This window comes from Coregonus lavaretus, assembly GCF_964263955.1.
Source record: "Coregonus lavaretus genome assembly, contig: HAP1_SCAFFOLD_5976, whole genome shotgun sequence".
In the NCBI taxonomy this organism is placed as follows: domain Eukaryota; kingdom Metazoa; phylum Chordata; class Actinopteri; order Salmoniformes; family Salmonidae; genus Coregonus; species Coregonus lavaretus.
Window position 1 is genome coordinate 1,197 of NW_028164255.1, and position 15,464 is coordinate 16,660.

The 15,464-nt window shown below is 45.3% G+C and overlaps 1 protein-coding gene across 1 annotated transcript; it reads left to right on the top strand.

Annotated features, from left to right (window-relative positions):
* Window positions 1-958: 958 nt before the first annotated feature.
* Window positions 959-15,366, top strand: LOC311117269 (1-phosphatidylinositol 3-phosphate 5-kinase-like; the record flags this gene model as incomplete). The annotated part of the gene is made up of 30 exons (XM_084192240.1): window positions 959-1,088; window positions 1,382-1,562; window positions 1,906-1,980; window positions 2,109-2,216; window positions 2,464-2,604; window positions 3,501-3,627; window positions 3,905-4,626; window positions 4,760-4,921; window positions 5,194-5,571; window positions 5,916-6,016; window positions 6,171-6,242; window positions 6,420-6,591; window positions 6,841-7,019; window positions 7,281-7,394; window positions 7,624-7,732; window positions 7,922-8,076; window positions 8,339-8,429; window positions 8,543-8,603; window positions 8,699-8,836; window positions 9,010-9,130; window positions 12,001-12,096; window positions 12,243-12,326; window positions 12,407-12,507; window positions 12,650-12,709; window positions 12,850-13,026; window positions 13,229-13,332; window positions 13,581-13,778; window positions 14,001-14,193; window positions 14,286-14,360; window positions 14,582-15,366. Coding segments are annotated over 30 exons (4,541 nt in total), but the record flags the coding sequence as incomplete, so codon positions are not given.
* Between the last annotated feature and the right edge of the window lie 98 nt (window positions 15,367-15,464).

Consider the following 15,464-nt stretch of genomic DNA (forward strand, 5'->3'; position numbering starts at 1 on the left):
ATGGCAGGAAACAAAAAACAGTGTTTTGCGAATTGGGCACAGAGCAATGTTTTTTTTGTCCTACCAGATCCGTGAGAAGGTTTTAGCAAGTGTCCGGTTCAGGCCCCAGGCTCCCAAAGACTTTCATGATTATTTATGTACAAGGTCATTTGCAATTTGCTCTTTAGCCCAATCTGTTCAATACCTGAGTGAGCAGACCCAATAGCAAGCAATGTAATAGCTGGCAATGCAATCCGAGTGCTGGGCGGCAGGCCGGATGCCCGGTGCTGCTGAGGGCAGAGCAGTAGATAACTTTAGATTTGTTCTATTTATTGTTTTTCACTTATTTAAACCAATCAAAAGTGGGGCACTTCCCCTAACGCCCTAATGGATGGGCCGCCACGGTTCACCATATTAAAATGAAAGTTCAGTTCACATAACAGGGTTGACCTTAAAATGAGGGACAGATGTAAATGAATCACTGATCACATGAAATAAATTATCATCTTCAGAAATGACTTTTTTCAAAGCAACAAAATAACTAGGACTTTACAATGATGTTGAAACTTTGAGAATGTTGGGATTAAGTGGGTTGAAATCTTCTTATAAGTGACGACACAGGGTTGACAAAGGGAGCCTTTAATAAAAGTTTATTTTATTTTATTTTATTCTCCATGTGGTCTATATTAAAGGGCAGTTAATTTAATATAACAGGCTTTAAAATGCAATATTGGTGCACAATTCCTACTTAAAATATCAAAGGGATGCACGCAAAAGGCACTCTTTTTGTGGAATGACCCTGGAATTCCCCACTTCCTCCCCAAGTATTGCTTCCTTTTCAACTCTTTTGCAGCTGTGTATTCTTTCTATTGAACAAGCAGTTGGTACTGAACCTAATGTATTGTAGCTGTAAGCCAAGCTAACATTCTCTATATCTCGCTCTCTCACTCTTCTCTCTGTCTCTGTGTGTGTGCTGTAGAGTCCCTGTTTAACCGTCGTGTGGAGGAGAAGGTTAAAGAGATGCTGTTTACTCCTCTGGGCTGGCACCACAGCTCCCTGGACCAGCTCAGGGAGGAGAATGGAGAGAAGAAGGCAATGGAGAGGCTACTGTGAGTACAGTCATAACTTAGAGGTTAGAAAGTTGCTCAAATGTTTTTGTCATTCCTCTTATTAATAGGTATGTGGGATGTTTGGAAACTAAAGACTAGTCTTTAGCCTACTGAAGTGAAGTAGAACTGGAACTGAAGTGGAACATATTTATGAGTCATTCTTTTAGATAAAACAACATCTCAGTATGAATTGGAGCATACTATGGTGTTATGTAAAATATTTAGCTGGTGAATCAGCATGGTATACTTGCCTAAAACTGCTGTTTTCTCCCCTCCCTCCCTCCCTTCCCCAGCTCTGCCAACCACAGCCACATGATGGCGCTGCTGCAGCAGCTGCTGTACAGCGAGTCCCTGTCCCTCTCCTGGCGTGACATCATTGTTCCCGTGGTGAGGCAGGTGGTGCAGACGGTACGGCCGGACGTTCGCAGCTGTGATGATGACATGGACATCAGACAACTAGTCCACATCAAGAAGGTAGCTCACTGACAGTAACCTCGTACAACCATCTGGAATTCTCGCAAGCTTACATTCTGTAGCACAGCGGTAATCAGTCTGGTAATTACGAGGCTACACTGACAGCGCTCTCATGGAGATATTCTGACTTGAGATTTGGGTGATTAACTGGACTTTCTGTGCAAGTCTCCATATTGAAGTCAATGAAAGATTTACGCTAAAGTCTGAGTTGCCTGCACTTATCTGAACTCTGAATCAGGTTATTTGTCATTTAGCTGTACTTATACTGCACACACTGTAGGAGTTGACTTTTGAGTAATTTAATGTAACCAAAATGGCATTATTTCTATGTTTCTTTTTTTAGATTCCTGGAGGGAAGAAGTTTGACTCTGCCGTAGTGAATGGTTTTGTCTGTACCAAGAACATTGCCCACAAAAAGGTAGGTTCCCTCTCCTCTCCTGTAACAACAACCACCATCTCTCCCTGTAAACAGAGCCAGAATGACACCGTGTATTGCTTGTCTATGTGCAGATGAACTCAGTAAAGTACTATTTTGTCTTATCTTAGATGAACTCGTACATCAAGAACCCCAAGATCCTGCTGCTGAAGTGTTCCATAGAGTATCTCTACAGAGAGGAGACCAAGTTCACCTGCATTGACCCCATCGTGCTTCAGGTCAGTCAGTTAGACACTCAATCAGTGGTTTGTGGGTTGGGCTGTCATTGGTTTAAAGCACGACTGATTGATGTAGCTAAAATAACAAGATGACAAGTATCATTTCAAATAGCCTAATCAAGGGCTAGGCATTAAGACAAGCAAATTTAGAATAAATATTTCAGTAATTCCAAATTTGCTAGCACCCATCCACAATTTCTAGAAATTAAGAAAAATAAACAAATCTTTGTCTGTCTTTGTTCCCCAGGAGCGTGAGTTTCTGAAGAACTATGTTCAGCGTATAGCGGACGTGCGTCCCAACCTGGTGCTGGTGGAGAAGACTGTGTCTCGTATCGCTCAGGACATGCTGCTGGAGCACGGGATCGCACTGGTCATCAACGTCAAACCAGTCAGTACCTCTCTAGCTCTCTGTACTGCTAGTTACCTTATTAGCTGTGGTTATCAATGTCAAACCAGTCAGTACTGCCCTGCCCTCTCGCTAGCGCTGTGTACTAGTTACCGTACTAGCCTGGGTTATGTTTCCAAACCCACCTTTTAGCTAGCTCTGTGTACTAGTTACCGTACTAGCCTGGGTTATGTTTCCAAACCCACCTTTTAGCTAGCGCTGTGTACTAGTTACCGTACTAGCCTGGGTTATGTTTCCAAACCCACCTTTTAGCTAGCTTTAGAACATTATTACATACATGTAACTGCCAGAATAAAGGAAACACCAACATAACGTGTCTTAATAGGGCGTTGGGCCACCACGAGCCAGAACAGCTTCTATGTGTCTGGAACTCTATTGGAGGGATGTGACACCATTCTTCCACGAGAAATTCCATAATTTGGTGTTTTGTTGATGGTGGTGGAAAACGCTCTCTAAGGCGCCGCTCCAGAATCTCCCATAAGTGTTCAATTGGGTTGAGATCTGATGACTGAGATGGTCATGGCATATGGTTTACATCGTTTTCATGCTCACCAAACCATTCAGTGACCACTCATGCCCTGTGGGCCTGCCCAGCATTTTTATACATGACCCTAAGCATGATGGGATGTTAATTGCTTAATTAACTCAGGAACCACACCTTTGTGGAAGCACCTGCTATCAATATACTTTGTATCCCTCATTTACTCAAGTGTTCCCATTATTTTGGCATCTACCTGTATGTAGCTGTTGTTAGTTTATATATTTTATAACAATTGAATTACTCTTTCTGAGTGTGTCTGTAGCCAGCTGTCTATTCAGCTGTCTATTAACCATACCTGCTCTCAGTCTCTATTTCCCTCCTCTATGGTTCTCTGCAGCAAGTCTTGGACAGGGTGAGTCGTATGACCCAGGGGGACCTAGTCATGTCTATGGACCAGCTGCTCACCAAGCCTCGACTGGGAACCTGCCAAAAATTCTACCTACACTCCTTCCAGCTGGCCAGCAGTGAGGGGAAACGACTCTGTCCTCAACTTCCTGCCTTCAGCTACTTTTAGTCTACATCTTAAATCTCTACTTCTTAGATATTGAAAGCCATTCATAAAACTTACTTCACTTAAATAATCCAACACATGAAACATACTGCAACCAGGTGCTTTCATTCACAACTTCCTCCCTCCTAGTCTAGACTTACCTCCAGGCTCCTCCTTCTGACTCCCCTGAGTGCCACAGCACAACTGTGTAATATGTTCTCCTCTCTCCCCTTCTGCTCTCTCTGTGACAGATGAGTTGAAGTCTCTGATGTTCTTTGAGGGCTGCTCTCCCCAGCTGGGCTGTACCATAAAGCTTCGCGGGGCGTCTGAGTACGAGCTGGCCAGGGTTAAAGATATCATCATCCTCATGGTGTGTGTGGCCTACCACTCCCAGCTAGAGATATCCTTTCTCATGGATGAGTTCGCCATGCCTCCCAGCCTGGCCAAGACCAACTCCTTCCCCTGTCTCCTGGAGAGCACTACCGTCGAGGAGGAGGAGGAGAGCCAGGGCGAGAACCAGGAAAATGGGACCGAACAGAGCACCCTCTCCCAGGGAGGAGAGACTGTGCTGGGGGAGAAGGAGGAGGAGGAGGAGAAGCCTTCCCTTCGGAAATCTGTATCAGAGTCCTCCTCGCCTAAAGATGTCAATGGTGTAAAAGTAAACAAAAACCACTTCCTGTCCTCCTCTTCCTCCCTGGGGGCCGAGGGGCTGGAGTCAGCAGAGGTCATGACCTCCACGCCATTGTCCAATCGCCCGGTGCTGCAACCTCCAGTGTCCCCACCCTATCTCATTGATGACCTGGAGGAGTTGGCAGATGAGATTGGGCCGGGGAAGGGGGAGACTGAGGGGGGGAGCGGGTCGGGGGTTCTGGGGAGGGGTGAGTCGCGGGAGGAAAGCTCGGGTTCGGAGACGCCCCCCAGGCTGTTCAGAGACCCCCTGCAGGATGACACAGGGCTGTTTGTCACAGAGCAGGTGAGGGGAAAAACGGATTAAGGCTATAGACAGAAACACGTTGGTTTTAATAATAAAGAAGCATTTTGAAATTAGTTTCCATTGTCCTCCAAGAGTGTCCAACAATATCCTCTTCTGTTTTGCCACCGAGCAGGTGGCCTCGACGGACGACCGTCTCAAGACACTTACGGCAGGCTTCAAACAGGAGCTGAAGGACATCATCCTTTGTATCTCCCCATTCATCACCTTCACAGAGCCCTTCCTCCTCACGCCTGCTGGCCTACGCTGCCCCAGCAGAGACTACTTTCCTGAAAAGGTCTGTTGGTTTACATTCACTGAAGGTTTTTCAACCTTTTTTCTATCAAATCGCTCAATGTAGTTCAGTAATGTACAATAGAATATTAGATCATCAGTTTATGTGACTTTCAGTTCCTCTGTACTCAGTTGTTGGTTATAGTGGAGATGTCTACAAAAATGTTTGTTGTAATGCAAATGCATTACGCACATTTCATAACACTTAAGTGCTGGGCGAATGATCCAATAAGATATTTTCATATTTGAGATTTAACATACTAGTTCCTTGTGCAGGTGTACCTCTCTCCGCTGCTCAACAAGGACTTCAAAGAACTAGACTGTCGACGTAAGCGACAACTCCTCAAAGACTCCGCCCCGTCAGGTGGAGGCATCGCAACCGGAGGCCATCCCCCCCGCCCCATCCAGGTGTTACCCTCCCACCACCTTACCAGCGCCCGCATCGCAGAGCAGCTGGGCAGCAGCCAGGACCTGGCCAAGATGCTGGCAGACTACCGTGCCCAGGGGGGCCGCCTCCGACAGGAGGCAGACCCCTTCACCCAGCCCCTAACCCAGCCACCAGTCCTGGAGGCTCCACCGCCCAAGCACCCCGTCAAGGCTGATAGTGAGGACGAGAAGCCAGCGGGACAGAACGACATGACCTGGGCCTCCAAGGTGAGACATGGCGAGGTAGTTAGTACGTCCACACACCACAATATAGGAGCTGGATGGCACAGAGGAGGGAGACAGATCTCCAACAGTCTCTCTGATGTATCTGTGGAGTTATTGTTCTGATGTGTGTGTATATTGAGTGTTTTTCCATTACAGACAACCTAATGTTAACATCTCCCTTAGCCAGTGCTAGTTTACTGATCAGTGTGTTCTATTGATGAGCACACCATCTCACTCACTCTACAGAGATATTAGGTGAGGTCTGAAGAGGTGAAGTGCGCTCTTGTATTGTAAAGCATATGTGCTTGTTGTTGTTGTTGACCACCATTACTTCTCTGTGTTTTTAGCTGGACTGCCTGAACCCGGTGAACCACCAGAGACTGTGTGTTCTGTTCAGCAGCTCCTCAGCCCAGTCCAACAACGCCCCCAACCCCTGCGTCAGTCCCTGGTAAACCCCACTCAACCCTGGTGGTCTTCAATTCAATACAACTTTATTTATCCCCTTAGGGGCAATACAGAAATCTTGTGAACCCGCTGTGAAAGACCAGATGACTGAACTCTGAAAGGTCAGCTATTCACAAATACTTATTTGTTCTCAACAGGATTGTCACGATGGAGTTCTACGGAAAGAATGACCTCACACTAGGAATATTCCTGGAGAGATACTGTTTCAGGTGAGGGGAAAACGATCAGAACCTGACAAATTATTTGATTGAATTTACAATAAAATATTTTACGATAAAATGTGTCATTGATATGTAATAAAATGTAACTCAATGAAGCCCCTCTTCTTTGCCCTGCCGTGTCTGTCTGTCTGTCTGTCTGTGTGTGTCTGTGTATGCATGATCTAGGCCATCCTATCAGTGCCCCAGTATGTTCTGTGAGACTCCCATGGTGCACCATGTGCGGCGGTTTGTCCATGGCAGTGGCTGTGTTCAGATCGTACTGAAGGAGCTGGACTCTCCTGTGCCTGGATACCAACACACCATCCTCAACTACTCCTGGTGCCGCATATGCAAACAGGTACAGTAACTTGTTAATCTGTGTTTTCTTATCTGTTCCATCACTACCCCCAGGAGTGCACGTTTGCTCTATAGCTAGCACACCTAATTGTTTGCTTTAGTTAATAGCAGGCTCACCTAGTTCAACTAATCAAATGCTTGCTAATCAGATGTGCCAGTTTTTCGCTAGAGCAAAAAGCTGCTGTCCAGGTCTGCTTAGCTTCTATCGCTCACACAGCTTTGATCCTTGGATTCTACTCTGTCTTTCTAGGTGACTCCTGTGGTGCCCCTGTCCAATGACTCGTGGTCCATGTCCTTTGCTAAGTACCTGGAACTGAGGTTCTATGGTCACCAGTATACCAGGAGGGCTAATGCTGAGCCCTGTGGCCACTCCATCCACAAAGACTACCACCAGTACTTCTCCTACAACCAGATGGTGGCCTCATTCAGGTGGGAAACACAGTCCAGGGCTTTGATTTTCATCCATCCAACCGGCCATCCATTCATCCAGCCATACATCTATCCATCATTTATCATTCTTACAATTTTTTGTTACCATTTTTGCATCAATTCAAAATCTTCAAATGACCTATTATTTGTATAACACTGGAAAGACAAAATCTCCTGTAGAATTCAGATAAATATCACTAGAGGTATTATTAGTGTAGTAAACTGTATATGCCCATGCCATTCCACTTGTCTAACCCCCAGCTACATCTCAGTGAGACTGCTGGAGATCTGCCTCCCTCCTCCTAAGATCTTCATCAGGAACCAGGGGCCCTCCAAGGGCAGCATGCAGCAGGACCTCAAGGACTTCTCACAGAAGTAACTGTCTACCTGTTGTCTGTCTACCATGGCCTTAAGTAGCCTGGTCCCAGATCTGTTTGTGCTGTATAGCTGAGTCCTATGGTTATTGTCCTCTGTGAGTGGGCAAGACGGCACAAACAGATCTGGGACCAGGCTCCAACTGAAGAATCTAGTTTGACTAGTTTTTACCTTCTATCTAGTTCTGACCAGTCCTTTTCCATTATCTCCCTCTCTTCCCTCTTGTCAGGGTGAATCAGGTGTACCTGGCCATAGAGGACCGCCTCACCTCCCTGAAGACGGACACCTTCAGCAAGACACGCGAGGAGAAGATGGAGGACCTGTTTGCACAGAAAGACGTAGGTTCCTCCTCGAAGGGTGGGAGCTACACTCCAAATATGTCTCATTATGTGTATGTATAGTGCAGTGGAGGCTGATGTTGCATCAGTGTCGTCACTGTAAATCGGAGGATGGGCTCATTGTAATGGATTGAATGGAACGGTATCAAACACATGGTTTCCATCAGTTTCCTTTGTGTGTGTGTTCAGATGGAGGAGGCAGAGCTGCGTAGCTGGATAGAGAAGCTGCAGGCTCGTCTCCAGGCCTGTGGTAGTGACTCTCCCCAGCAGCTCCAGACTGTAGTGGAGTCAGTGGTAGTGAAGAAACAGAGCCTGTGTGAAACACTGCAGTCCTGGAACAGCAGGTGAGAACACTGACATCGGAGCAGCTTTTAATGTTAGGGGCGGTTTCCTAGACACAAATAAAGCCTAGTCTTTGACTAAGAAGCACTTTCAATGGATGAATCTCCAATAAACAAGCTTTTTAGTCTAGTACTAGGATTCATTTTTGTCTAGGAAACTGGTCCTTAGGGCTGAATTCTAACTTGGGATCAGACTTTCACATCAATTGATTGATGTCAGTGGGAGATCTCATATCATGAATTTGTTGAACCATTTAACCTCCAGGCTGCAGGACCTGTTCCAGCAGGAGAAGGGCAGGAAGCGTCTGTCTGTCCCAGCTAGCCCTGGGAGACACAGACAGACAGACGACAGCAAGGTCAGTGCAGTATATACCTGATAGAATTCAGATGATAGGAAGCACTTAGTATATGATAAGCACTTAGTGTATCATAATGGATGGAATGTTACGTTTTTTATTTTGTTTAACAGACAAGTGCTCTGGAGTCCTCTCCACGCAACCCCTCCCCTGTGGTACAAAACGGTGACAAAGGTGAGGGGAGTTGTTCAGCTATTAGTCAGAATGCTATAGTACTTCTCTCATTGGTGGACAGTAGTTGATGGGCATGTCTGTTATTTTCTTGACAGAGGACCGTCACCTCTCTGCCCTGCCCTCCAGCTCTGGGTCGTCATTGCTAACATTACCGTCACCAGGAGAACCAGGCTCAGAACCCCTCTCGTCTGGACCGTCCTTCCCTGACCAGGACTCCGTCAGCATCCCAGAGGGTGAACACATACACATACACACACACACACACACACACACACACACACACACACACACCTGTAGACACACACACAACCCCCCACATACGCTTACCATTCACTTTCTGTAGATCTACAGTATGTATCTAAAAACAGACCTCTCCGGTCCCTAACTCATTCTCATTGTCTCCTAGATGTGTTTGATGGACACCTGTTGGGCTCCAACGACAGCCAGGTGAAAGAGAAGTCCACCATGAAGGCCATTCTAGCCAACCTGCTGCCAGGAAACAGTTACAACCCCATCCCATTCCCATTGTGAGTACAGTATGCCTTCACCTCTGAATAAGCTTTTTGCCTGTAGTATAAATTGATTAATGATCAGCCATATAAGATGGCATTTGATATAAATGCCAATGCTATATTGAGCCCTGTTCATTTTCTTACTTTGTTGTAATGTTTAGCTTGAAACCCAGTTTTTACGGGAAAAATCACCAATACCCTTGAGCAAAGCACTTAACCCCTAACCTGCTCCAGAGCACTGCGCTGCTCTGCCGCTGACCCTGTGCTGTTGTGTTGTTTTGTGGTGGGGCTGGGCACTGTGAAAGCCAAAATAACAAATGTCTGTTGTATCCAGGGGTCAGAACCCAAATTATTTTCCAATCGTTTCGTTCTGAACAGAACCATCTTTTTTTGGGGTTCCGTTCCACAGTTCCAATCAGCAAAATAAATTCTGAACCGGTTCGAACCCCAAAAAAGTCATGGTTTATATCATTCCTTTCTGTTCCTTTTTAAACCTCTGAAATATATATATATTTTTTTACATCTAGCACAACATTACATTTCTTCACCAGTAGATACAGCAGCTTGCTATGGAGCGGGCAAGCTATGTACATGCATTGGACAGACAAGTGGAGTGTAGGGTTCGACATGCGGGTGAGGAGAGCACTGGGCATGAATCGCTGGGCATCTTGTTGTTATGACATGCATTATCTGAATTAGGCCCACAAATTATACCTACGGAGGAGAGGCTTCTATGAGGAAACTTTGAAAGTCGTTGAACTTCAGAGAGTTAGTTTAACTGACGTTGGACCAGAGCTAGCCCTTGATCACGACTCTCAGTTCCATTCCATTACCGCTTGCTGTAAAGTCAGGAGCTACAGTAGACTATGCATGCTTCAGAGGGAGAGGCAGGTAGCCTACACACACACTGGCAAAGATGTTCAGCTGGCAGGCAGGCAGTCTCTGGAATACATTTCTGAGTGACAGTGAGGCCTATGCAGAGGTGCTTTGTTGCGTTTTTTGTGGGACTAGAAAAAAATGCCTGGAATGTCAAAGAATGCTATTAACCTGTTCCCAAGCTTTTAAAATAAAACAACAGTATACAGTGAGGGACAAAAGTATTTGATCCCCTGCTAATTTTGTACGTTTTCCCACTGACAAAGACATGATCAGTCTATAATTTTAATGGTAGGTTTATTTGAAAAGTGAGAGACAGAATAACAACAAAAAAATCCAGAAAAACGCATGTAAAAAATGTGAATTATGAATTATGAATTGATTTGCATTTTAATGAGGGAAATAAGTATTTGACCCCTTTGCAAAACATGACTTAGTACTTGGTGGCAAAACCCTTGTTGGCAATCACAGAGGTCAGACGTTTCTTGTAGTTGGCCACCAGGTTTGCACACATCTCAGGAGGGATTTTGTCCCACTCCTCTTTGCAGATCTTCTCCAAGTCATTAAGGTTTCGAGCCTGACGTTTGGCAACTCGAACCTTCAGCTCCCTCCACAGATTTTCTATGGGATTATGGTCTGGAGACTGGCTAGGCCACTCCAGGACCTTAATGTACTTCTTCTTGAGCCACTCCTTTGTTGCCTTGGCCGTGTGTTTTGGGTCATTGTCATGCTGGAATACCACCCATCCAAGACCCATTTTCAATGCCCTGGCTGAGGGTAGGAGGTTCTAACCCAAGATTTGACGGTACATGGCGCCGTCCATCGTCCCTTTGATGCGGTGAAGTTGTCCTGTCCCCTTAGCAGAAAAACACCCCCAAAGCATAATGTTTCCACCTCCATGTTTGACGGTGGGGATGGTGTTCTTGGGGTCATAGGCAGCATTCCTCCTCCTCCAAACACGGCGAGTTGAGTTGATGCCAAAGAGCTCAATTTTGGTCTCATCTGACCACAACACTTTCACCCAGTTCTCCTCTGAATCATTCAGATGTTCATTGGCAAACTTCATACGGGCCTGTATATGTGCTTTCTTGAGCAGGGGGACCTTGCGGGCGCTGCAGGATTTCAGTCCTTCACGGCGTAGTGTGTTACCAATTGTTTTCTTGGTGACTATGGTCCTAGCTGCCTTGAGATCATTGACAAGATCCTCCTGTGTAGTTCTGGGCTGATTCCTCACCGTTCTCATGATCATTGCAACTCCACGAGGTGAGATCTTGCATGGAGCCCCAGGCCGAGGGAGATTGACAGTTATTTTGTGTGTCTTCCATTTGCGAATACTCGCACCAACTGTTGTCACCTTCTCACCAAGCTGCTTGGCGATGGTCTTGTAGCCTATTCCAGCCTTGTGTAGGTCTACAATCGTGTCCCTGACATCCTGGGAGAGCTCGTTGGTCTTGGCCATGGTGGAGAGTTTGGAATCTGATTGATTGCTTCTGTGGACAGGTGTCTTTTATACAGGTAACAAGCTAAGATTAGGAGCACTCCCTTTAAGAGTGTGCTCCTAATCTCAGCTCGTTACCTGTATAAAAGACACCTGGGAGCCAGAAATCTTTCTGATTGAGAGGGGGTCAAATACTTATTTCCCTCATTAAAATGCAAATCAATTTATAACATTTGTGACATGCGTTTTTCTGGATTTTGTTGGTGTTATTCTGTCTCTCACTGTTCAAATAAACCTAGCATTAAAATTATAGACTGATAATTTATTTGTCAGTGGGCAAACGTACAAAATCAGCAGGGGATGAAATACTTTTTTCCCTCACTGTATATCACTTTCGTTCTCGGTTCTGTTCTTCGAAAATTGTCTTTGTTTTCCTGTTTTCAGTTCTGTTCCCTAAATCGGTTCCAACCCCTGGTTGTATCCTCTGTATAATGGACAGATAAATAGTGTTGTATTATTTACTATTGAGCCCTGTACGTTTTCTGACGTTGTTGTGATCTTTGTTTGTTAGTGACCCAGACAAGCATTACCTGATGTATGAGCATGAAAGAGTGCCCATAGCCGTGTGTGAGAGAGAACCCAGCTCCATCATCGCATTCGCTCTCAGGTAACCGCTCCTCTCCATTTCTTCTCCATTCTCTGCACGTCTTACACTCACTGATGTGTTATGTTGTCTTGTTGTTGTTCTAAAGTTATTATCATTATAGTTATGTTGTTCTAATGTTATTTTAATGACCTCTGCCTAACCTCTAGCTGTAAGGAGTATAAGACCGCTCTGGATGAGCTGTCAAAGACAACGGTGAAGGCAGGAGGCGAGGATACCACCCAAACCATCAGGTACACACACACACTGCTGATGATGACTGTGTGTATGTTACCTGATGTATAATGCCTTGTCTCATCCTGTCTGTGTGCAGCTCTGGAGAGAGCCGGGCCAAGAACAGCCCAGCCAAGCCCAATGAGACATCCTCCTCCCAGATGGGTCTGGGCCGCAGCAGCATGGACTCTGACCCTCTCAGTGAGTAGTGGATACTCAGGGTCAACGGGCAATATGGGAGGGGGGTGCTAGAAAGTCTTGCATTTTTACCTAAGTTCAGCTCTGTTCTAATGTGCAATATGTTTCTGGCATTCCTAGCATCTTTTTCTTTTGCTTTGAACAGAAGATGCAGACATAGGAGACAAGCATAAGAAGTCAGCAGGAAACCCTCATATCGAATTACGTGAGTGTTTCTCATTGGATTTATGTGCCTTTTGGGATGGCGTTACCTGTGAAGTGCTTAGCCCGCAAACTTACTCTCAATAACAAGCATAGGGCCTAGTCAGTAACCTCTCGCTCTCTCTTCTCTCTGTCTCTCTCAAGAGTTCTCTGACGCCAATGCTAAGTTCTACTGCAGGATTTACTATGCAGAGGAGTTCCACAAGATGAGAGAGGAGATCATGGCGAGTACGGAGGACGACTTTGTCCGCTCACTCTCCCACTGCGTCAACTGGCAGGCCCGCGGCGGCAAGTCTGGGGCCGTCTTCTACGCCACAGAAGGTGACCGTCAACACCAGAGTCATATTGTTTTATTTAACTTGTATTTACCAGGAAGTCCTATTTAGGGCAAGATAACGCCTTTAAATATGTGCAGTCCATGTTACCCGCCTGTAGTGCTATTTATTTGTCTGTAGTGGTAATACCTGTTGCTCTCGCTCTCTCTGTCCCTCCCCCTCTCTCTCTTTCTCCCTCCCTCCCTCAGATGACCGGTTCATCCTGAAGCAGATGCCCAGACTAGAGGTTCAGTCCTTTCTGGACTTTGCCCCTCATTACTTCACCTACATCACCGGAGCTGTGCAGCAGAAGGTAAACTACACTAACTACACTACCCATATAGTTACATTGACTTAAATAGATAAATATGAACTATTTTGGTGATAAAAGTCGTATCTACATTTGCCTTGCTTATAAAGTAATCTATTCGTCCAGATAATTAATTTAATTTGAGGAAATTAGATTTATTAAATGTTTTTCAAGGAGCTGTGTTATTGTCTGTGATGGATGGTTATAGATTACAACACATTCCTATCCTAAACCCCCTGTCTGTCCCACAGCGACCCACTGCCCTGGCTAAGATCCTGGGTGTGTACCGGATCGGCTACAAAAACTCCCAGAACAACTCAGAGAAGAAGCTGGATCTGCTGGTCATGGAGAACCTGTTCTATGGCAGGAAGATGGCCCAGGTGTTCGACCTCAAGGGTTCTCTGAGGAACCGCAACGTCAAGACCGACTCTGGGAAGGAGAGCTGTGAGGTGAGCATGGCGCTAGGCTAGCAACACTGGGTCGTGGGTTCGATTCCCACTGAGACCACTCATACAAAACAAATGTATGCACTGACTATACTGTAAGTTGCTTTGTTTATTTATGCATTTATCTTTATTTGACCAGGTATGTCATTGAGAACACGTTCTCTTTTGAAATAACAACCTTTGGATAAAAGCATCAGCTAAATGGCATACATTATTCTATATTAGGTGGTTCTGCTGGATGAGAACCTACTGAAGCTGGTCCATGACAACCCTCTGTACATCAGAGCCCATTGCAAGGCCATCCTGAGGGCGGCCATACACAGTGATGCCTACTTCCTGTCTAGTCACCTGATCATAGACTACTCTCTGTTAGTTGGACGAGACGACGCCACAGACCAGCTGGTGGTGGGAATCATAGGTGAGGGAAAAGCATTAATATCCCTCTTCAAACGTTCAAATTTAATTTAATTGGCTGTATTTATAAAACAAACATTCCTCCCATTGTATCAGATTACATTCGGACATTCACATGGGACAAGAAGCTGGAGATGGTGGTGAAATCCACAGGGATCCTGGGGGGGCAAGGTAATTCATCATCTGTCTGTCCGACACTAACACCTCATTCCCCCTACGTTAGTCCTTGAAGTCTATTTTAAGATTGCGCTCTTTCACATTTAGCTTTGAGATCTCTAGTAGTTTAAAAAAATATATATATCTAAAGACCTTTTGATTTCTTCCTGTAAATGAAAAGCGCTATACAAATAAAATGTGTTATTAATATGGTGTATTTTGTGTCGCGCTCACAGGTAAGATGCCCACGGTGGTGTCCCCGGAGCTGTACCGATCCCGTTTCTGTGAGGCCATGGACAAATACTTCCTCATGGTGCCTGACCACTGGACAGGTCTGGGGGTCAACTGCTAACTGACACCAGGGAGCTAGCCTGAGTCCCAGATCTGTTTGTGTCGTCTAGCCAATTACTATGTCATTGTCACGGCACGTTTGGCAAGACAGCATAAACGGATCTGTGACTTAGCTGCTAGCTACAGAACACATGGGCATCAGTTACCAGGGTGGACAGGAGACCACAATGCAGAAAAACCCTTAGCCCTATAAGGAACCATAAAAGCACACTGGATGGATTGATGGATGAAGACGGAATAGAATAGAAGAAGAGTAATGAAAAAAGATGGCTGTAATGCAAAGGAAAGCATGGCCAGTGTACAACGACTCAATCATTCCATAATAATAGTATCTACCACAGACAGAGCTGCATAACCGTTATATCAGCCTGTAAACGAGTGACTCTTCAGTATTATTGGAAGTCATGACTGGGCCCTAATAACAGGCCAGAGTTTATCCTGGCATGGAAAGGAAAGAACTCCCGTCCCTATCATGACATTATTTCCCTGAGGGGATTAATGACCTTGAAGTACCAAGATGTCCAACTGTTTCACGAGGACACAGTGAGATAGCACTGAAAAACAAATCTTACTTGGTGGTCCTAGTTTGGTGAACAAATTAATCGATGTGATGTAAAAGTTTGTAAATGTACAGAGATTATGTAATTAAAGATTATTAACACTGATTTCACAATGTTTTAAACCTGTGTCAATGAGATGTTTTGTTTGTCCTCCCATCTTGTAAAACTACATAGATGAGGATAGAAAGTTATTGTTCATCAAATCAAA